General features: G+C 38.3%; 1 protein-coding gene across 1 annotated transcript in view; it reads right to left on the minus strand.

The window, feature by feature from the left end:
• Positions 1-9650, minus strand: part of SLC5A1 (solute carrier family 5 member 1) — a 28679-nt gene extending 19029 nt beyond the window's left edge. The window contains exons 1-2 of the mRNA XM_084539072.1: positions 9281-9650; positions 7035-7106 (exon numbers count right to left, since the gene is read on the minus strand). Coding sequence (XP_084395198.1) covers positions 7035-7106; positions 9281-9367 — 159 coding nt within the window. The 5' untranslated portion in view covers positions 9368-9650. The remainder of the gene's footprint in view (positions 1-7034; positions 7107-9280) is intronic.
• Between the last annotated feature and the right edge of the window lie 13296 nt (positions 9651-22946).

Raw genomic sequence — 22946 nt, forward strand, 5'->3', positions numbered from 1 at the left:
TTGCCAAACCAGCACTCCCAGTACTTCGTATTAAAGTTCTGCAAACTATGAGACTAAATGTGTAATCAGTAAGAGTTGTGCAGACTTTGTAGTTGATTCAAGCTTAGTCCGAAGATATTGGATTAACTTAATTAAATTCTTCAAGATGCACGGCAGAAATATCTGCTGAGAAAAGTGTTTCTGGAAGATACAAAATCCAGCAAATTAGGAGCTATATTTAATGAATGCTGTTTCTCTAAGACTCCCAGATCTTCCACTGATCCAGCAGAGAGAACACTGGGGAAAACACAAGAAGAACACTTTCTTTGGAGAAACACTTTCTTTGGAGAAAGACCAAAATTAGCAAAGGTTTATGCTAAATTAAGACACTCAGAGCCATTCAGAAAACACAGGTTAGCCTGAAAGATCTAACTTTTCATCAAATAGCTCAGACTACAGTAAAAGATGAAGAGAAAAGGTATAAAGTTTCCTTCATTTGAAATGAAAACATTAAAGGCAGTATAAATACCAAATGATAATTTTCAAGGCCAGAAACTGAAGGATGCAGGATAAGAACTTGAGGGGAAAAGGAAGTTGGACTGGATATTGTAGGCAGAAGATGTGAGCTGAAGTAGTTCTAAGAAGAGAAGATGTGAGTGAACATTTTTTAATTCACTTCTATTTGTTCTCTGTGTCCTATGAAAACTACAAAGAAAAAATGAAACAGGATTAAAAGAAAAAGCATATAGAAAGCAGGTGAAAGAAGCTCTGCTGATCAGCTTCTAATAATGCTCTCTTTTAAGGTTGATCCCCCAAGCTGAAAAACCCCAAAATGCTTTAGAATGTTTTTAGAACCATGAATGCAGGACCTGCACCTGCACACTCTCCTTATGCGGTTCCCAAATACAGGCAGCACTTGGAACATGCTTGGAGTTACCTTACAAAAGAGAGAAATATCGCTTGTCTGCAGCTCACTGAGAGATTCTTAGGGTCCTAAAACATATGTGAAAAGTTACAAATTTCCAGGTCTGCAGTGAGCTCTTTGTGCAGCAGTAAAAATTAAGTCAATCTTTCTGAGAGCACAGGGACGATTGCCTGAGATTCAGGAGGATACAAGGGATTTCATCATTGAAATCCATCTCTGAAGATCAGTATTGTTCTATAGAACTATGCCACAGCCAGGAATAGCATCCACACTCTCTATCTCACAGTCCTGATCTCTAATCACAAAATAGATTTTCCTCCCCCATTTTTTATATGCAACAAGTAAAATTCATCCATCTACTGCTTTCTTTTCCAAGCTAACTTTTTGCTCCTTTCCTTTGTTTGGTCTCCTGATGTCTTCTGGTCTTAGTGCAGACAAACTGTTCTTCTGCTGTGACAGGGAGCTTCTGTCTCTAGTCCACTCAGTTCTGGACTTTTTTTTTTTTTTAAGTCAGTTGTGCCCTGCAGAAATGTAACCAGTTTGTCACATGAAAGATGTTTCTACAGGAATCACAAGTCTTGCAACAAGCATTAGCAAATAAGACAGAGATCCTTGGTAATAGAAAAACCTTTTGCTTTTAACCTCTTTGTGACAGCAGCAGTATTTTCTCATCAATGATCATGAAGAAACAAATACCAGTAATAGTAGCATTAGTACTGTTGTCCAGTGCTTTTCCTGGAGATGAATAATTAAACTTAAATCTAGGTTACCAGAAATGCAATCACCAGTAAAGATTAACTACATTAATCCCTGATTTTATTTAATGTGTTCCCTTTCCTGTTTCAGAAGCCTAAAATGTGCTGCAAGCAGATCCAAGAAACAAAAGCAGTTAATGAAGAACTTGAAGAACTGACAGCTATAGTAGGCTTTGGCTCAGCACCTGAAAACACAGGACCTACTGTAACATTTGCTGGTAATTCTGTGTTCCCAACTTCATCTAGGGAACAGCTGTATTTTAAGAAAAATGTGAAATGTACCCAAAGCAATGCAAAATTGCCACCATGTTTAGGGCCAGTGCGAGGACAAAACAATGTGAATGCACGTATCACCTTTACTTCATACTGGGGAAATGTATATTATTCTGAAAACTACAGCATGGTTAAAGCAAGAGGAGTGCTTACCAAATATGCTTATGCCCTGGCAGCTGCTGATGCCAGAGGGGAAGAGAAATTTCCCACCTGCCATGGCAGTACTTTAAGGAGGAAGGAAGAAGGCAGATGTGTGGTGGGCAGATGTGTAGTGTGCAAAGAACTTCCTGGTGAAACATTTCTATACTGAGGAGGCTGATCATCAGAATTGTTTGATTTGCAATTGGTACGTGCTGCAGTACACCTACACATGACATAAAGAATGCTCTTTCTCAAAAGACTCCAAGTAAACATTTACACTGCTCCCTCACCACAGGGCAGCATTAAAGGTGTCTAAATTCCCAGAAGTTATGTGGCTAAAATTTCTTCTCTGTGATCTGAGTAACAGAGATGAATCAAGTTGATAAGATGGTATTTTTGCCTTTGCTGGAGTGACAACAGAGCACGTAGAGGTGTAACAGGATGGGTGTTTGTCTCTGGCTTGCCTCTTTTCCCTGGGGAGCACCACTGAAAGAGCAGGTCTCCATATTTGATTTCTTCCATATGCATGACTGTAAGTCAGAGGATGGGCTGAAGTTGGGGTAGGAAAGAGGGAAAAATATTCAGGAATTGTTAACCATTCCCAGTGAATGCATTAGTGAACTGATTTTAAAAGCAGATATAAGAGGAAAAGTAAAGAGGAAAGTTTATTGAAAGGAACAAAACCTGTTAAGAGGGAAAGAGAGGGCAAAAAACTGAACTAACCTGGAAAGTGGAACATTAACTCTTTTAAAATCTTTTAAGAGGTCAGGTTTTAACACAAGTACTCTGTTCAGGAAAAGTACCATCACACTGCAGGCAAGTGATGATCACTATGTTTTTTCCATGTTATTCATTAACCGATTCACCTTGCTCTTTTCATTAACTTTAGGATGCACTGACATCCTGGCTCTTGCTGTTCCAAACCGTATGCAACACACTTTGCAAATCAGTGACCACTGCAGTGATAGTGTGCAGACTTTGCAGCTTATGCCTTTCCTGCCTCCCAGGACCTGCTAATAGATATCCTACGTCCCTAATGTCCTCTTTCCTTTCTGAAAGTGTTAGCTCAGTATCAAACTTATTTCCCCAACCCTGAGCACACCTTTCCTGTGGCAAAGAGAGGACCCACGTTTAGCCCCTCAACTGAGAACAGCAGAAAGGCTCCACAAGCCTTGTTGCATGGTATAACCTCTCCCCTGTGTCACCTGCAAAAGATGCTCCTCAAACCCCTCTTTCTTGGACAAATTTCTCATTCCTTTGTTCCTTCAAGGCCCTGAGACCCAAAGAAAGAAACATTTATTCTGCTCTCTTACTCCGCAAGTTTAATGTATTGCTTTACTGCTGAACTAAACCTGGAGGTGTTCTCCAGGCTGGCTGGAAAATTCTGACAGGTTCTATAGTAATCTTTTTCATTTAACTTCTCCTTTTCTACTGGAGGTTTGCTCTGATTTTTTTATTTTTATTTTTTTATAATTCTTTTTACTCTGACAACAATTGCTTTTACACTATTTTTGTATGGAACTTGACAAAATAATTAATTTCTTATTCCACTTCATCTAAGGGAATGAAGTACACTTCTTATTCATACCAGGGTTGTCTTTACTGGCTCCTCATAACAGTGTCAGGTTCAGCAAATGGGGAGAATTCTGAGAATAAGTAAAATTTAACTGGCTGCAGAGATCAGAAAAATTGTGCCAGTGATCAGTTCTGATGAAAATAACCCACACAGAGCTGAAACAAAACCCTGTATGTTTCCCTTTAATTCTTACCTTGCTCACAAAGATCAATGCATCAATAACATTAAATAAACTGAGAGATATTTATTTTTTAAGTGCATTATGCTCTCAAGTATAAAACACTTCCCACTTACTATTCAGTAAATCTTTCCAACCACAGTTGAACTTTGGATGCCCACCAGGTACTACACTCTGCCTTATTAGCTTTTATGCCTCTGGAACTGAGGCATATCAGGTAACTCATAAGTGTGCAGACAACTTTGTCTGCAAAACCTGAAAAACAATATTCAAAAGCAAAAAAGCTTCAAAATCAAAAGTTTTTTTTGTTGTTAATGGTAGTGGGGTTTTTTGTTTGTTTTGTTGTTGCTGCTTTTTAATTATTATTGTGCTTGAAGTCCTGTTAATCCTTAGGAACTGGCTACTACTGAAGCTGACTGTTTTCCAGTAATAGGCACCTCATTTCTTACAATGCTAGAAAGTATTTTAACAAAAGAAGTTAAAAATTCAGTTTGCAATGCCCAGTGTTACAAAGCAGGCACTTATTTTGATGTACTCTATGACTCTTTGGAAAAACTACAGTTGGTTATGAGTATTTAAAGAGCCATACATGCCTTTCCTAAAGACATTTCCCTCAGAGCACAAGAGACCAAAACCAGTTTCTTGAAAATTCTTCCCTCATTTTCTCTAAAAACACTGTGTAAAGGGCACAGCATTTCCTACCATGCAATTAACTCGTGATGGATTTAAATTTCTGGCAATCAGCAAGAACATAATTATATATCTTGATCCCTAATTAACTACTGGAGCTACTGAGTTGACTCATCCACTGCATCAAGGACAGTGATTTCAGTGGAATAACACAGAAGTGACCCATGCCCTCAGCAGAACAGCCAGAAAAGACAAGCTAAGGGCTTTGTTCTGTGAAATACCAAGCAACCTTTACAGACTCTGCTGGAGTGAACAGAGACAAAGTTGGACAGATTTGGCCCATGATAACTGTATTGCTCCTACTTTATATATTGAGAAATGGAATCACAATCAGGCAAAGCGACTGACAATCACATGCAAAATCGATAACAAAAGTGGGAGTAACCTCCAGCCCTTGAGTGCCAGACCTCTCTACCCTAAACCACAGCAATTAGATCATTTAGGTGAACAGATTCCCTTTCCCAGGCTTGCCAGTAAGAGATCCTAATACACTGCTAATGAGTCTCTTTCCCTGTGGAATCAGAAAAGCTACTTATGGCTGCCTTGTAGCACATAGACCACAGTATAAACATAGAAAAATACAATTAGTAAAATGGAATTAAATTTTAACAAGTTAGTGGAGGGATTTTTTCCTTTCTGTTTCAGAAGGCAATCGATTGCATGGCAAGAGTTGTTATGCTGAAATTACAGGGAAGAAATTTGATAAATAAGAGATCATTTACAAAACTTCCTCTACCCCTCAACCAAATCAGGTTAGCCCTGATGTGACACGAAAATAAAGTAAAATAAAGTTTAAAAAAAAACAAAACAAAAACAAACCAGCAAAAAAAAAATAAGTACAGTGCTAGCTGTCACAGAATTAAGATCATATCTTTGACTGAACTTTCTATACTTTCATTGGTTTCCTAGTCACTCTACCCCAGTTTGCATAGGTATTTTGGAATCTCTTCTCATCTGAGGCAAACTCTCCAAGGTGGTGCTGCTGACATAGTATTTAGCTTGCAGTTTGAGTGTTGGTCATTTGTTTATTTTGAGTGATATCAGGAAGAAAAGCAAGAAGGGTTTGTTTTTATGGTGCAGAAAGACACTCCTGGCATTCCAGAAGGAAGGATTGAAGGGGTGGTCTTAAGACTGCACTGATGACTAGCACTGCATCTGTGCTGAGCTTGCATAGTTTGGGCAGGAGAGAGAGATGATCCTAGCAGCAACTGCTGCACCGCAGGGTCATCCCTTTTGTCTTCCTACTGGAGGAAGGGAGCTGAATATGTTGTTTTTGTGTTGCCAGAGCACTCTGTGTTTGTTAACCTTCCTTGGGTCTTAGAGGAATCATTAGGAGTTTTCTATGCCTCTGCAGCAAGATAGAAAGTTCTCTTGGTGAGTTTTTCCTGCCTTGTCTCTTCCATTTTCTTTTATGTCTGCACAAAAAAGTATTCATATTCACCCTTGACAGGCAGACAGAATTGCACAAGGTTAAAACCAGCCCACTGGTTAAACTGACTGTTAAGCAAGTTTATTTTTCTTGCTAAATTTATGTGATTTATCTTATAATAGCTTGGAAAGGAGAGAAAGGAAGCTTTACTCTTTCCTCAAGCTTCCAACAGAACCTGAATTTTCTTAGATCTACTCTACCAAATGAAGACACCTTTTACTAGCACCACACTTTAATCTTTTTATGTCATTAAAATGGCAGCCCCAAGTCCTTCTAAAAGCAGATTGGAACTTGAAGTGAAGGTGACTGAAATAGGTCTAGTTATTTGTGCAATCTACTTCAATAAAATTCCTTAAATTTTTATAGAACAAACATTTACTCTATCTCCCCCTGGATCCTGTAACTGAATCCATGTGGGTGAATCTTAAATCAAAAATCTTAATAATATGCAAAGATACTTTTTGAGACCAAGCTCAAAAAGACAGCTCCAAATACAATGTCAGTCACACATAATTTTTAAATAAATTTTAAACTACATTTTACCAATATTTTATCACAATTTTCCCAGGATTTTCTTTTTGTACTGACCAGAACTTGTTACCAAAATTGCAAACACTAAAGCAATATTGGGGAAAAAAATGAGTAACTTTTCTCAGTGATAACCTCAATATGAGTCAGTTTATTACAGTGCAGTGAAAGTACTAAATTCAAAATATTTTTATTATTATTTAAGTGGGCTGAAAGACAAAGCATAGGATTTATCTACACTGACATCACCAATGTATCTATGTTCAAGCAAGCTGGCAACACAACCAAGACAACTCAGAGCTCAATACAATTTCCCCAACAGTTTACCCTGCCTGTCACGTGGGTTTTGTTGTGCAGTTATCACTGTATCACTGTGGCTAGAAAAAGAGTTTGAAATTGAGCAGGGTGCACCTACATGACATAGCCATCACAGTCTCCAAACTAATGTAGAAATACTCTGTATTTCTATTTCTATTATATATTTAAAGGCTAGACATACTCACATGAGGTGGATGCACATACACAAGCATCTTTCATATACACACAGTGTTTGAACTCACCGGCCACCAAACCATGTTCCGTCCAGCCAGGAAGAATCCACCTACTGTCCCTCGGTTTGTTGAGAACATAGCCTGGAAAAAAAGAGAAAGAAAAAACGATTTAATCATCTTTTAAATATATTAGGCAAGCTATATACAGACTAATAACAAACTGCTACGACAGAGAGGTAAAATACATGGGGAAGGTAAAGTGGAAGAAATAAACAAAGTGGTTAGATAGAACAAGTTTACAATGAAGAAAACAATACAACTGAACAATGATTTCGTATCTAGGTCTATATTAACCCTTGAAGTTTCATTGCTTCACTTTTTGTTACACTGCAACCAAAACCTCAAAATAAAATTAAATGTAATGATACAATTGATCACAACTAAAAGTTTAGTGTGCAAATTCAAATTTGTGTGAACACTTCATGAAAGCAATGATCCCTTTGATCCACCAAAGAAGACTGATTTTTAAGTTGCAAGTTCATGGAATTTTCTATTCTATGCAGTTTTTCTATATAGTATTATCCAACCCTAGCAGATAGCTACAAAAATCTATTTTCTTGTTGTGGTATTAACAGTGCACTCACTTCTCTCTGAAGATCAAACATAGAAGTCAGCTAAAATTTCCTTTTCACAGACTGATTTTATATTTGTCTAAGGATGGGCTTTAGAGGAAAGCTTCTTCCATTTTTCTTCATGAGCCTGATCCAAATATTGGATTCCCATTGTATCCTCTGATGGACTTCGAACAGGCAAATAAAGAAAGAAGACTCGAAGAAAATTAGCCATATCTTTTATTCTGATGCAGAAGAAAGGAAGTCTACAATAGATTTCCATTTCACTACACACAGGAGCATTTGTCCAATAAAGAAAGCATTGTTGCTGGAAAGAAATGGTTCCAGGCATTACTCAGAACACAATTATCTGACCTGATACAGATCAGCCCTTTTCTGTCACAGACCTTTAATAGAAAGTTCAACTACACCAATAGACTTTCATGGAAAAGACCCCACAGACAGTTCCCTTCCATGAGACAGCAAGGTGTTCGGCTACGCTGAGGATTCACATTTTATCCAATGTTTTTGACATCTACTACCACAACAAAAAGATAAAGACTGGGTTGTGCCCATTTTGTGTACACTCCAAAATTCTGGTGCTCTTCAAAACATTGCCAGACTGCTAGGAAAGAACATTGTTTTTTGTTTTTTTTGGCAGCTGACTTTTCTGTTCTGTGCAATGGACCCCTGGGATGCTCCTGGCAAGCACAGGTTTACAGAGGGACAGTGCCTCCTCTCAGCTTGTTAATGGTCAGGCGCTCAATTTACCAGGAGTGCTTGCCCCAAGGAAAAAGAGTATGCCTCAGAATAGCAGCTTTGAAATTCAGTGACATTCCACGGTTTACAGCTTTGTAACTCATGGTACTGGCCTATTATTCCCAGACACCTCAGCACTAGGGCTATACCAATAGGATAGCATCTGCCTTTCTCCATTCATTGTGAAAGCATTGTGCTTTGTTTTAGGATTAGGCACCGAGTTTTCCCTTGCAGCCCTCAGGTATTCTGCATTGCCTGGGAGGGAGCAGGAGGCACAGCTCTGCTTAGATCACAAACAAAAAGTGATCGCTGTTTCTTGCCACCCATGAAACTCTCCCTTCCTCATAGTTTCCATGGCACTGCTCCCTGTAGTCAAGGTCCTGCTGGCAAAAAAAAAATAGCACGAAAGTAATACTGCTCTGCTGAGAGCAGTCTGTGGTCCTCAACCTGTCACACAGTCATAGCAGCAGTTTCACACCACAGACATCAACACATATTGCCCTCCTCACACAGTGACTCCACCTCCACTATTCTCCCCACAACTGTCACTTCTTGATGTTTCCTACAGCATCACCTCACACCGCCAATTCCCACTGCAGTCTCCTGCGTTCCGCAGTGCTACACCCTGACTCCCTGCTAGCCTGCTTTCTAACAGCAACCCTAGTTGGCCTGGTCTTTACTGATCCAATCTCTCAGCTCCTTCCCCATATAAACCCTGCTTCTCCGCTAGTTCTGTTCATCCAGTTAAACAGATGCTTCTCCAGGTCATCCTTCCCTCTCCAGTAAATACCCACATTTGCCCCACCATCTCCATATTAACTATCTCAATTAAGCACCAAGATCTTTATACAATTACACATTTGCCATTCACTGAGACATTTTCCTAGGACTCTATAAACTACCTGCTCATCAAGCACAAAAAAAGAAAAAAAAAGCCCAACCTACCCATAGTCCCACTGCCAGGACTACCAAAAAATAGATGACAATAACAGAGATGTCCGCAGCATTGTTGATCTTTATGATGGTTTCCATCCTGGCTGCTTCTCTGGCTTTCTTCTTCTTTCTCTCCTTATATGCTTCTTGCAGAGTTCAGGTTAATGATAAACTGCTGTCATCCCCCTACGTCTTATATAATATATAACTTCAGATTCACTTGTCTCACATGGGACACAAGTTGAACTGCTGCTTTTCCCTGGACAACGCTTCCTTCTCAAATATTGCTCCCCTGCTACAGGTGCTGCAGATTTCAGAGTTCACTCCCCTTGCCAAAGGTGCTCAGGGTTTTAACATCGACGAGCAGATGTCTAAGAAGGAATGAGCACTGAAAGGAGTGGCTTGGCTGCAATAAACCCGCATATTTACCTCACTGTGAATACTTTTTTTTTTTTTTTTTTTTTTTTTTGAAGTGGTTGTACCTGTAAATCTAGTCATGGAAGACATAGTTCTTTCAGATGATGATGGTAAACAATTATCTGTGAGGAGGAGTGACTTGGCACTTGGGGAAAACCCAGGGGTCCAGGAGCTGGGACACCCTGTGTCATCTCTCAGCTCAGCAGGATTACACAATGGAGAAGCAGCCCTATGTTTCTGGGAAGGAGACAACTTGAAGCTGCTTTTATCTCTCACATGGATGCAGGTAAAGATGCATGTGAACCACGAGACTCAGATCCAGGAGCTTCCTGTGCTGAATTTCAGGGTGTTCAGACTGGGGTTTTGTGCTCTCTGAATTGTAGCTAATCAGCTTCACATTCAAATAAGTTCAAAGTTCATTGCTGCTTTGGTCTGCTCTCCCTTTATTTGTTCCTCTGACTTCAAAATAAAGCTAAGCAAAATAACTGGTCACAAGATATGGGACACACTGTTTATATACAGATCTTCACAGTCCATAATAGGGAAGCTTTCCTAAACAATGCCTGTTTGAGGTAGAAGAAATCTGAAAAATTAAGGATATTTAGAACCATAGCCACAAGTGCCAGGCATGTTTCTGAGGACATTCAAAAGTCCTGCTCTCTGCTAGAGAATCAGTGTTCATTCACAGCTGCCTTTTGGGATTAAAGTGTGTGGTGTGTTACTTGGAGTCACACTGAGCAGAACAAGCAGTACAGTACATAGAAAACACAGCGGGTTTGATTGATCTTGAAGTGCTTATTTCCTCAGGAGTTGAAATTGAGGTCTGGCAATCTGTTGGCAACAAATTTTTCTCAGGTGAACTACCCTTCTGTAATTGTGGCTAATAAAGGGCATCAAAGTCTTAGAAGCTGTAATATTTCCATTAAGAACAAACTTAAAATATTACTATTGTTTGATCTTCGGTACTCATAAAACAATCCTGTACTCTGACAGTTTAGGCTTCCCTCCCAAAACACCTTCTTCAGTTTGTCCTGCAGGTCTGTGAAATGTTAGCTATAAAGCCAACAGAGAAAAAAATTAACCCTGGAAGCTGCTGAGCATCCAGAACTCTCATTAGCTGCAACCTTCCCTACTGTGTATTTCAGAGGAGGAAAAAAAAAAAAAAAAAGGACTTATTTACTAACCTTAATTATCAGGAAACAGTTTGCCTTAGATAGGCTGTAGATGGCTCTTCTTTACAAAGATTGCCAGATTCTTGTGTGTCCTTGCAACTAATAAGTTTGATTTTCAGGAATTTCATTTCTGCTTCAATCTACAGAGGTAAAGGAAATAAAATATTAGACAGGAGCTTATCTACAGTAACATATCCTGTATTCTCATCCAGACCTCTGCAAAAAAAAGAGCTCAGAGAGGCTAGGAAACATTACAGCTTCCTGTCCATAGATCCTAGTGTGGTTATATCGAGACTCCAAGGCGTGAAACAGTAGTAGAGATTAAATGTCTAAAAAATGGCAATCATGCAACTCCATTCATTACATAGAGTGGAACCATTGACTTAATTCTGTTTTCTTTCTGAAGGCCACAAACACAAACTAAACATTCTCTACAGGAGTACTAAAAAGGGCTGGCAGCTTTGCCAAGGCTCTTAACATCTGGTCTCCACATCCTCATATCTGCAGTCCAAAGAGAATCCTAGAAGCGTTATACTCAGCAGATTACTGGTGTACTAAATGAATCACTTCATGAATTGAATGCATATAAATGGTCTCTGAAAGGTCAGCCAAGTTTCCAGACTTGAAAAAGGCTGAACCTAGCCTTGTATTAAAGCTTTTGGAAGATAAGCATGAGTGTACCTCCTGATGTGAAGCACAACCTTTGCATCAGGAGGCAATGATTTCTTCTTCTCTCACCCAGACTAGCAACATGCTTCAGTGGGTGTGTTCATCATACTGAAGTATCTGGTCAACTACAGGGCTCCAGTACTGGACAAAATGACAAAATCATTGATATACTGTGGAAATTTCTCTACTCTGTTGTGAGCCAGGTCAACTCATTTAAGAGGGGTTTTAACTGAAGCAAGAATAACAATGTGTCTAAGTAGCATAACATAGGTATCCAAGTCTACAGTGATTACTCTCCTCTGACCAAGTCTGACAACGTTAGCATATCATGAATATCTCCATTCATACCTGAATAGACAAAACAGACAAAGGATGAAAGCAAAAACCATGTAGTAAATTGTTCAAAATCACATACCAGATCACTGATGGAGCCTGAATGGAATTAATTTATATATTTATAGAAGTCTTAGGTTGCCTCTATGCAAACAGTTACATATGTCACTTCCTCCAAAAACTTATTGTGTTTTTCATGACCAATATTGTTTCTGTCTAGTACCATACTGGCAACAAATGTTCTGCTTGTGGGTTGCTTGTGAAAAACTGTATCACAAAGGCTTGAAATAGCTGCCACCCTCTGATCACAATGTCAGAATTCCAGCTCCCATGTAAGTCTTCCTCCTGATGATGGCAAATGATAAAGCAAAGAGTGAAACAAACAAACCACAAAGAGAACAATGCATTAGTATGCAAACTACCTCCCACAGAGGAACTGTCTAACATTCCTCCAAAGTTCGTTATAAAACAAGATTTCTTTTGGGGATGCTCCTCTGAAATGCTAGTTTATACAACAGTTAGCCTGTACAATTGATAAAGGACAAAAACAGATAACAATTTTACATTGTAAATGGTCACATACTATGTTAGCAAAGTCTCTCCCCCTCCTTTGCTGGTTTCCTAGCCACATCCTATAAACACGGTGAGAAAAGAGATCATACTTGCAAGTGGACAACTGCATATGATATTTTGCTTTCAGCAAAGTTTTCCTAAGATGGTCCTAATAATACAGTACAGCAGAGCAGGAGACAGGAGCATTATTTAGTACTTTTTTGATGCACAAGACTGTTTTCTATTTGTGCAATCTTCCTTAAATGAGCAAAATTTGGATCTAATTAGAAGAATTACTCACAGAAGGATGACAACGATATTGGAAGCAAAAAAAGTAGAATCCATAAAAGAGGAATTGCTAACAAGGAAAAAAAAGATTCCAACTCCAGTAGTGAGGTGTAGCTAACAGTAGGAACACAGTTCCCTTGCTAAAAGGATACCAGAAAGGTCATTCATTCTATTCCTATTCATTAAAGGATCAGATCAAGAAACAAAATTTTTTAAAAAGTGTTTTTGAAAAAAATAAAACGAATGGTATTTCTGGACCAATTTTCTGCTGAGCATCTCTATTGAGAAGAAATATCAGAGGACATAAAAATAAATTTATATGCAGATAGCTCAAGAGAATTGAAGTAGATATAGTCAGTCCTTCAGCAAGTGATTAAATTATCTCTGTGTGATCACGAAATATGCCCAGCCCTGTGGTATCATTGCCAATGTTATCAAAGCAACAGTCCAAGGACTGTACTCCTCCTACAAGATAACAAATAAGTTAACTTGATTTTATTTTTATTTTATCAATGCTTTATTCATTTTTATAATTCAGGCCATCAATGCAGGAGAGTTAATGGCATGAGATGCATTTCACATTTCCCTTTAGACTATTATATTTGAATAAAATCCTTAGCAGATTAAAAAATCCTCCTCAGAACCAATGCAGGCTGTCACCAGATTTAGCCACGTGACAGCTGGGCAGATAGTTCCCTACAAGCAACTTCTTAATTGAGTAGCACTCTCATAAAACAGAAGTACAACTTTTGTCTCAGGAACTGTGTAACACAACATTATTCTCAGGATCCAATTCCTCTTATTTGGTCTATGTTAGAAGCTCATTAATCCTTCTTGTGAGCTTCCTACCTGTCCCCTAAAACAACATTTTGTGAGAGACACAAGCTGTTTTACCATTTTTACTCTAGCTAAAATTAAAGAGTAGAAAAAATTATCTAGACTGCCCACACAATCATGGCCACAACTCTCACGAACATTTTTGCCACTTGTGTTTCAGACATGCCTAGGAACAACCACGCCTCCATTCCATAAAATGCAGGAAAGAAATGAACAGGGGATGAGCTGTTGAGGCCTTTTCTACTGAAATCATTCTCCAGTTGTTCAAGTGACCTAATGAAAACCCTGGTTATTCATACTCCATTTTGCTTGAAATAAATGTAATCACTCTTGAGCAACAGATAACTTCAGCTTTTGTAGATATGTTTTGATTTCCCTTGAGGAATAACAAATACATTATTATTTATTGTATATGACAGGTTAATTTGATTAAAGAAATCCAAGTGTGGGGGGAAAATATCATAATCTACTAGTGTAATAGCCTCATATATTATATGTGTGTATGAGTGTGTATGTGTGTATATATATATATACATATATATATATATATAAAGCTACATCACTTTGTTCTACAGGGTTCCTAGTGCTCAAGCACTCTTCAGTTAAGCTTGTTTGTACAATGTTTGGTCAGGAAATTAAATGAGGAAAAGATCTGATTAATATGTTCCCACTGTACAAAATGCATCATGAAGGTTCTGGAAAATTGGTAAAAACAGAAAACATAGTGGGCAAGAACCCAGAAGAAACATTATTTTAGGATTTTGAACCAAAAGACATGGTATTCATATTTGCAACAAATCAATTGATTGCTTAAACAGCAAAAGATTATCAGAAACAGGGAACAGTAAGATGTGCAGACATCTTTTGGTCAGACTGAGTTCTGACAGAATCTCAAGCAGAACAAAGAGGACAAATGTTTTCTCTCAATTTCAAAGTTCTGTGGAAAGCAGCATTAAAGATATTAACTTATAATCCAGAATGACACAAGAGGCTTATGGCTAAGCAAGTTAAATAACTCAATGGCTAGGACAAAGTTATCACTCAACTAATATTTGAAGCTTTGATTTAGATTACTAACTCAGAATATATATTTTTGCTAGCATATTCTTTTTATTCCAATCATAACTATATAAGGGGAAATGGTTTTATACTAAAAGAGGGCAGATTCAGATTAGATGTCAGGAGGAAATTATTTACTGTTAGGGGGGTGAGGCACTGGCACAGGCTGCCCAAAGAAGCTGTGGCTGCCCCATCCCTGGAGGTGTTCAAGGCCAGGCTGTATGGGGCTTTGAGCAACCTGGTGTGGTGGGTGGCATCCCTGCCCATGGTAGGGGGGTGGAACTCAGTGGTTTTTAAGGTCCCTTCTAACCCAAGCCATTTTATGATAATTTTAACTTGACATCTCTGATGTTTTAACTCGACATCTTGAGTTTAGTGATAGTCTAGTAAACAATCAAATTCAGGTAGCTATATGTATTCTGTTCAAAGTACTTCACACAAAGCCTTCTGATACTTCTGATAGCTGTCAGTCACTGCAAAATTCTGTCACTACTAAAATTGCAACCTCAATATATATAAATTTTATAATCTTGTTTTGACTGCCAAGACAGATATGAAGATTTATTAAAGTGACATAATTTAAAAGATTTATCATTTAAATCTCCTCTACAATATGAAATACCTATCTGATGCAGTCTTTGGGTAGATTTTAATCATCATTTTGAAGAAAGCAGAACATTTCTAGAAGGGATTTTAGTTTGTGGACCTCCCAGGTTAACAGTTTTATATATTAGATCTAAACAGGTATTATTTCTGTCTGTGGTGTATGTGCATACCAATACATACAATGTTTATTTATGTGAGGATTTAGCTGCGTATATAAGACAGTGCATGACGACAGTGATGATGGGTGTGGGTATTTCTGGGAATCTGACTGAGACATGAGTTGGTCACTTACATTTTTATGAGTGTTTGATGATACCAGCACATAAAAAAATTCTTCATCTTTACAGGTGATGTAAAATTTGCTACCTTGCATCCTGCTGTAAGGAGATGAACAAGAATGTCAGACAAACTGATGATTGGATGTAACAAACTATTCAAACTCTTCAAACTATCCAACTCTTGCTGAAACAAATCTGCTCTTCCAGTTTGGGCACTGCTAAATCCCTAGGGTAGACAGATTGCGGATGTTTCAGACATAGTTAAAATTGTGCTGAGAGAGCTTTTAATTTGAAACAGTGCTTAAAGGCAATAGTCAATAAGACATTAGCATTCTCAAGGTTATTGACACTTGCCTTCTTTGTTAAAGGGAAGAGAACACAGGGGCTGATTACCACCTAAAGAATGCTCAGGCACAAGAAGGAAAATATTTAGGAATACACTGGCTTCAAAAGCCGTATCTTTCCTGTTATCTGACAACTCAAAACACCCAGAAAGCCTGACTAACTGGATGAGCAGGTATTCCCCAGACCGCTACAGAATACAGAGAATAGAAGTGATACTCAGTTATGGATGTTCTCCATTAGGAGAAATCTTCCTCAGGGAACAAATGTCCTGAAGCTGCTGTATGCATTCCTGAACCATACATCCCAGGATCGGCACAACAGAAATAAAAACCTAGCCATACATCTTTCTCCCTTTCTCCTCAGCAGTGTTGGGCTCTTGCTCTATGATGCTTGTATTTATCAAAAATTGAATGTTTTTATCAAAAATAGTCATTACAGTAATATTTTCATTCATTCAATCCACTGCACAGTCTGCAGCTGAAATCTTAAATACATCTTTTGTACCATATATCAAATTATTCAGTTCAATAATGTTAAGTAGAAACATGAATATAACCACCTACAGGCAAATTATGCCAATACTGAAAGAAGGGGAGAGAGAAAATCTTTTTTTTTTTTCCTCCTAAAAGCCCAGAGTTTTTCCCCAAGGTTGTCATATTATATCTATTAGATCTAACATTTCAAGTTTTGCCGTTTGTAGCCAGAGATGAAAACAAAGTGGAAAATCAATAAGAGCATACTAAGGCTTTTAGCATCAAGATGCATCAACTTCACTTATTACCCAAGCAACACTGCTGAAAGAAAAAACTCCAATGGCCTTCAATAGTCTTTGACAGCCCCTTTAACTGCCAGAAACCTCAAGACTCAGCATCATCGGTAATGAATACATGGAAGAGGCCCTAACTAAATCCACCTAACTCAGCAGCGATACTTATTCTATTACTTATACTTGTGGCAATAATTACCATGTTTTTAACATCATCATCACTTGTGTCAGTAATCCTATTCCCAAGAAGCCTGCTACACCTAACACAGTATGTAAAATCCATATATGACAATCCATCAGAAACAAGGATCGATGAATAAATTCATGATAACCTAGGACATACTAAAGATTGTTAATGTGAACTGGGTGGTAACTGGGCAAGGAAGTGAAGTACTGATGACAGGTTCTCTACATATGCTTACAGCAATATGTTTGTTAGCTTTAAACTAGTCTTTACTTTCACAATATTTCAGGTGTGGAACTTGTGATTGAGGTGCTGTTGCAAAGTGCAGTACACTATGTTTAAGAAGGGTGTGTAAAATTTGGAACATTTCTAATTGTCAGTTAAGAAGTTTCATATCTTCAGGATGTTGCTTTACTGGAAACTTTGCTGAGGACATTAAGACTTACCTATGTAGATCAGGTTGAGTACCAGAGTCACCCCAGATAAGAATGTAGCTTCCATTGCGATCCAAACACATCCAGAGGGGCTACATAACATTGTGAGTACAAGCTCACAATCTCCTCTCAGTGATTAGTCCCAGAATAGCAAGATCTGCTTATGCAAAAGAAGTGTAAATGTTTTAGGAACATCAGGTAAAGATCACTGATAGAATGAGAGATTAACATTCCAGGACATTCTGGGTGTAGTGCTGAAGGGTCAACTAAGAACTTGAGTTTCCATTTGTGCTCACAGATAAAATTTGATCTGAATATTTTAGAGAGTAAGCAAACCACAAATCTATATAAATAATATGTTGAAGATTTTGTGCTGGAAAACACATATGTAGCTTTTGGGAATTCTTTTGTCATCTAGAAACATTCATTTTTATATTCATTTATATGTTGCAACTTAGAAAAATTCTAAGAGATTTCCTGCATTATCAGTAATAGGATTATCTCTAAGAAGCTGAGTCTCCTAACATAAGAGGCTACTTTCACATGTTCATTCATTACAAATTACCTTTCTTGGTACTTTTATATATCCTTGTTCTTAGAGATCACAAGGGGTAGAGAACACTAATTGTTCTGCACAATCACAGGACACAACTGATTAAGAGTGGCTATTATTTTACTACTTGTTAATAATTCATTAGAAGTCCGGAACAACTGGCAGCAATAGAAGGGTGACTCCTTTCACCGTGTAAAGGCTCTTTTCATCATGATTGGATGCTTCAATGAATCTGAACATGTTACTTTAAACCATGTCAAAACTAAGCAGTGACCCCATAAGGTCCAGTGGTTTGACAGAAAAAGTATAACTCTTGTCAGTGAGAATCAAGAAAAGCTGTGGCCAACTGTGAAGATAATTCTCTCCAGCTGGGGCAAGCTACAAGAAAGCTTACCACTAGCACCTGTGCATGCCTTCATAAAAATGGGTCAAGAAACTTCCACTTGGCTCATGTCACTTCTGAAATTGCAACAGTAGGTTTAAAGCCCCAAACTGCCTGAAAACAGAACAATGGCAGTCACAGGTGCCAAGGCTTCCCTTCTCACTGTTTAGTGCCAGCATTGCCAAATCATCAATAACATAAGCAATGTCTCTCCCGCTCCAAAATCCTCTTTCCACTCAGTTTCCATACATTTGAAGAACAATCACATAATCATGATGCTCTAGTCAGAGCGAGACACTGCATACACTGAGAAATTGAAGCCCTTCAACTTTGACTTGCTTGTCTTGTCAGCATCTAAAGAAAGCTGCAGTTGTGCAGCCTTCTCCACCCACTGCACCTCCCTGTCTGCCTTTTTTTCACTAGGCATATTCCATGATAAGCAGGAACTTGTGTTCTCAGCAAAGGGAGTCTGCATGCATATCTGTTGCTTGCTTTCAGAGGAAAAGAGCCATTTATGGGTGAGCTCCTAAGCAGTTCGATGCTGCTTTTTGCTACAGCATGGCAAATGGTGTTTGGGGATGATAGGTCAAAAATGGCACAGTATTCAGGCACACATGAAACACAAGTGTCCTCATAGCAGCCCAGTGTTTTTTCCTGATGTTGAACTTGAAGGAGACTAATCTCAAAGAATAAACTTCTCCACAAACTTCCACATTTTTTATTTCATAGGGGGACACTCGATATCAAGATGCAGCACATTTGGGTGTATCCTTTAGTATACCATGCTATCAGCTAGTATAAATAGTATAAATATGACATCTGTGCTGTCAGACATGTACAGCTGTGATACTGTGTTTACACACATGAGCCGCATCAGACTTGAGCTGCTAGCAATCCAGCCTTCCCACAGATCCAACTTACAAGACAAACAATGCTTTATTTAGATATTAAGGCACAATTTTCTCAGTACTTTGGCCAACTTGTTGCTGCAACAGTAATTTCTGCTACTGAAATTGACTGTGTATCCCTGGAAAGTTTCAGAACTCTCCATATTTGAAGAGGAACACGTCCTCCCATAAGCCATTTCCAGGCACACAAAGGAACAAAAAGGTGACTGGGAACAGCTATTGCAGATTTACCAAGGGAAAACTATGCCTGATAAATCCAACTTCCTTCTACAATAAAATAATTGGTTTTGTGAACATGGAGTAGCAGGTTTTTGCCATTGTTGTAGTCAAATTGGGGCCGTATGGACTGGATGAGTGAGCAAAAGGGTAGGTGAAAAACTGGCTGCACCATTAGGCTCAAAGGCCAATGGTTCAAAGTCTAAGCAGGTTGCAGGTTGTATCAGGGTCAATATTGTTTAACACCATCAGTAACCTGGGCTTGCTGATGGAATAGAATGCACCTTCTTCAAGTTCACAGAAGACATTAAGTTAAAGAGACCAATTCACGCACTGGAAGTCAGGGCTGCCATTCAGAGAGATCTCATCCAGCTGCACGAATAGGTCAACAAGAACCTTGTGAAATTCAGCACAAGCAAACACAAGTCCTGCACCTGGGAGAAAAAATCACCATAAAACAAGCTAAAGGATCATAGTGAAAACCAAACTCAATATGAGTCTGCAAATGCAACATTTCTTGGCTAGGGCTAAGGACATAAAAGGTTCCATTAGCAAAAGCACAGCTGGCAGACTGATGGAAGCAAACCCTGCTTCATACTTGTGAGACAGCACCTTGAACACTGCGTCCAGTTTGGGACCTTTCTGCACCAAAGAAATGCTGATAAATTGAGAGAGTACATTGAAAGGTCACTGAAATATTTAAGTGCTTGGACTGCATGATGCATGTAGAAAAACTGAGGGATCTGAATTTGTTTAGCCTCAAGAGGCTTTGGGAGGGAAATTGAATTGTTGTCATCAAATATCTAAAGGGCAGTTACAGGTAAGACAGAACCACTCTTCTCAGAGGTACACAGTGAAAGGACAAGATACGATGGTCACAGACTGCAGCAGGAGAAGTTATGACTTAATATACATGGAAAAAACAATCAGTGTGAGTGGTTAAGGCCTGAAACAGGTTGCCTAAAAAGACTGAGAAATCTCTATTCTTGAAGATTTTCCAACAGTTGATTGGACAAGGCCCTGCGCAATCTGATCTAACTTCAAAGTTCAGCCTGTTCTTCATGATCTCTGGAGGCCCAGTTCAAGCTAAATTATGTTATCTGGAGATCTCTGATACGGTGTTTCCTGTTCTTCAAAGACCACCCTACTACACAAGGCTGTTTTGCAGGCTTATCCCTACATTCACATAGGTTGTCAAAGGCTCACAAACCAGAGTTTTGACGCAGATTCTCACAATTACACCACTAAAAAAAGTCATCAGTGTCATATGCTCATTTCTTAATACTCACTCACTGCCAAATCCTTGAAGTTGCTATCAGGGAAAGTCCTATAAAACCCAAGAAAAAGCAGGGTATACTCCAGTGCTACTATTTCATTGTGACTTATCTGAACAGAAACTGCATGAGAGCTAACTGAAACTACATTAGAGCTGTGGGGGCAAAGTCTGGAAGCACCCAGTCACTATTTGTTCAGTTCTCATATAGACCTCTCTTTGGAGCCACAGGTATGGTGCCTGAATAAAGTCTGAGCAAAGCTACAATGGACTTCAATTGACTATAGTTGATTTATTGTATTAAACTCTAGATGACTTGGAGCCTGAGGTTATAAATCCCGTTTTTTTGCTAGCTTTACCCCAATATGGTAAAATCAACACTTTTTTTTCCCCAGACAACGTTAATTCTCCTCTCAAAAAGGATGGTTCAAAATCAATGGAACAGCTGAGAGTAAAGAGCAGTAATGACTTTGACTTCCTGATCTTCAAGCTGAACAAAGGTAGCCACCACATATGAGTAACACAAGCCAGCTTTGGGGTCCTGACTATCCATGGTCCTGGATGGCATTTCAGAAGTGGCAACTGTTTAGACCAGGCAAAAATTAAGCCAGATTCACTCCCCTCCTCATTTTTTGCTAGAAATATTTCTCAGAACACAAGCACAGTGAAAGTTTGCCACAGAGTGCCTGTGTGGCTACGATGAATTCTTCACAAAAAATTATCATGTGCTTTGAAGAATATTAAAAAAATAATTAATCCAATATAATTACCAGAAAGAGAAAGATGAAGAAATCAGCTTCTAGACTTTAAGATCAAATTGAGATTGACCAAAAGACAAAAATTTTAAAAAGCTATAACCACATTGTGTTAGCTAATTATAATGGAATAGAAAATGGATATTAAAGGGGATATTAAATCCATAAGTCAAATTTAAAATGATTTCAGTATCAAAACTTAAAACAATAGAAAATACTTTCCCATTCTCCTTCCCAAGTCTAGTTTTTATTTTCATATTTCATATTTTTATTTTCATATTCCAGAAAGACTCCTGGGAAAAGTAGACCTGTTTTTTCTTTGCTTGGCAAAGGCTTGCTTTCAATGTGAGTCATAATATTCAATAACATGAGCAGGATAACCAGGTGCTCAATGTATTATCAACATGAGAGAAGAAAACATGCCCAGTCCCACATTCTCATTACTCTGTCTGTACTTAGAGCTCGGTGAATTATAATTTCTCATTTCACCTTTTCATTCTCCAGTTATGTCATTTCCATTAGCTAGGAGACTGCAAGGCTATTTCATATAGGTTTCATGGCACTAATGGAGAAAGTAGATGTTAATAGCTAATATTTGTTTCTTATGAATTATGCTTCTAGAGCTTAATGGCTTATGTTTCCCTGGCAACAAACACATCATGTGCTTTTTAATAAGGTTTGCATGTGTGCTGTGTACAGGGCTATGCCAGAGATTCCAGCTGACAAGGTTTCTAAAACATTATGAATTACCCTTTGACAATGCAAGGACCACAACGGTAATTTGGCAGAAGACTGAGAGCCTTCCCTAGTGTTTATAAAATTGCTCAAACTGCAGTCTCCTGCTTTTAGAATCTGCAAGATTCACACTGCACGTAAGTCAGTGATCGGTCTTTCTTCCATCAAACGGAAACATTGTGTGACTAACCTCACTTATTTTACATCATTGTGATTCCATTAAATTCCTGGTTATCCACCTAAATGTTCTACAGTGAAAAAAAAAGCAGGATTATAGTCCTGGAATTAAGTTTAGCCAGTAAGTTTGCACTTTGCTTTACCTTGAAGAAATCAGAGAAAAAACAAGCTGCTGATTTTGTTTCATATTTTCCTACAGAACAACATGTTGCAGTCTCTTTCTTCCAGAACTTTCAACATGCTTTGGCAAATCTAAAGATCACAAGAGGTTATCCCACATCCACAACAAAGCATATGTAAAACTACATAAACCATACCGATGAAAAATCATTCTTCTGATGAATATGCATAGGCATTACTAACTCACATGTCTGAAGCCAGCAGAGATCACTAAGTTGCCACTCTTAAGTGCATCTAACATCCTATTTCGTAAGAAATATAAATCCTCCCCTTGCAAACCTGAAAAGAAAAAGAAAAATGGACTAGGAGTTCATAGTGCCAGAAAATTCTGCTTCTTGGTAAGATTTTGAACTATCTCATAACATTATTTTGAAGTGGTAATTGCACATATTTTCAGATTTTCCTCTTCATCAAAAAATAGAAATAAAAATAAAAAATATGGCATTACAGATTTTTTATTAAAATTGTCCATAACCTTCTTGTACAATCAATACTGGAAAAGATAATCACTTCTTTATTTTAAAAAGCAGTCCTCTAATCCAAGCAACTACTGCTTTCT

Source organism: Aythya ferina (genome assembly GCF_964211825.1).
Source record: "Aythya ferina genome assembly, chromosome: 17".
In the NCBI taxonomy this organism is placed as follows: Eukaryota; Metazoa; Chordata; class Aves; order Anseriformes; family Anatidae; genus Aythya; species Aythya ferina.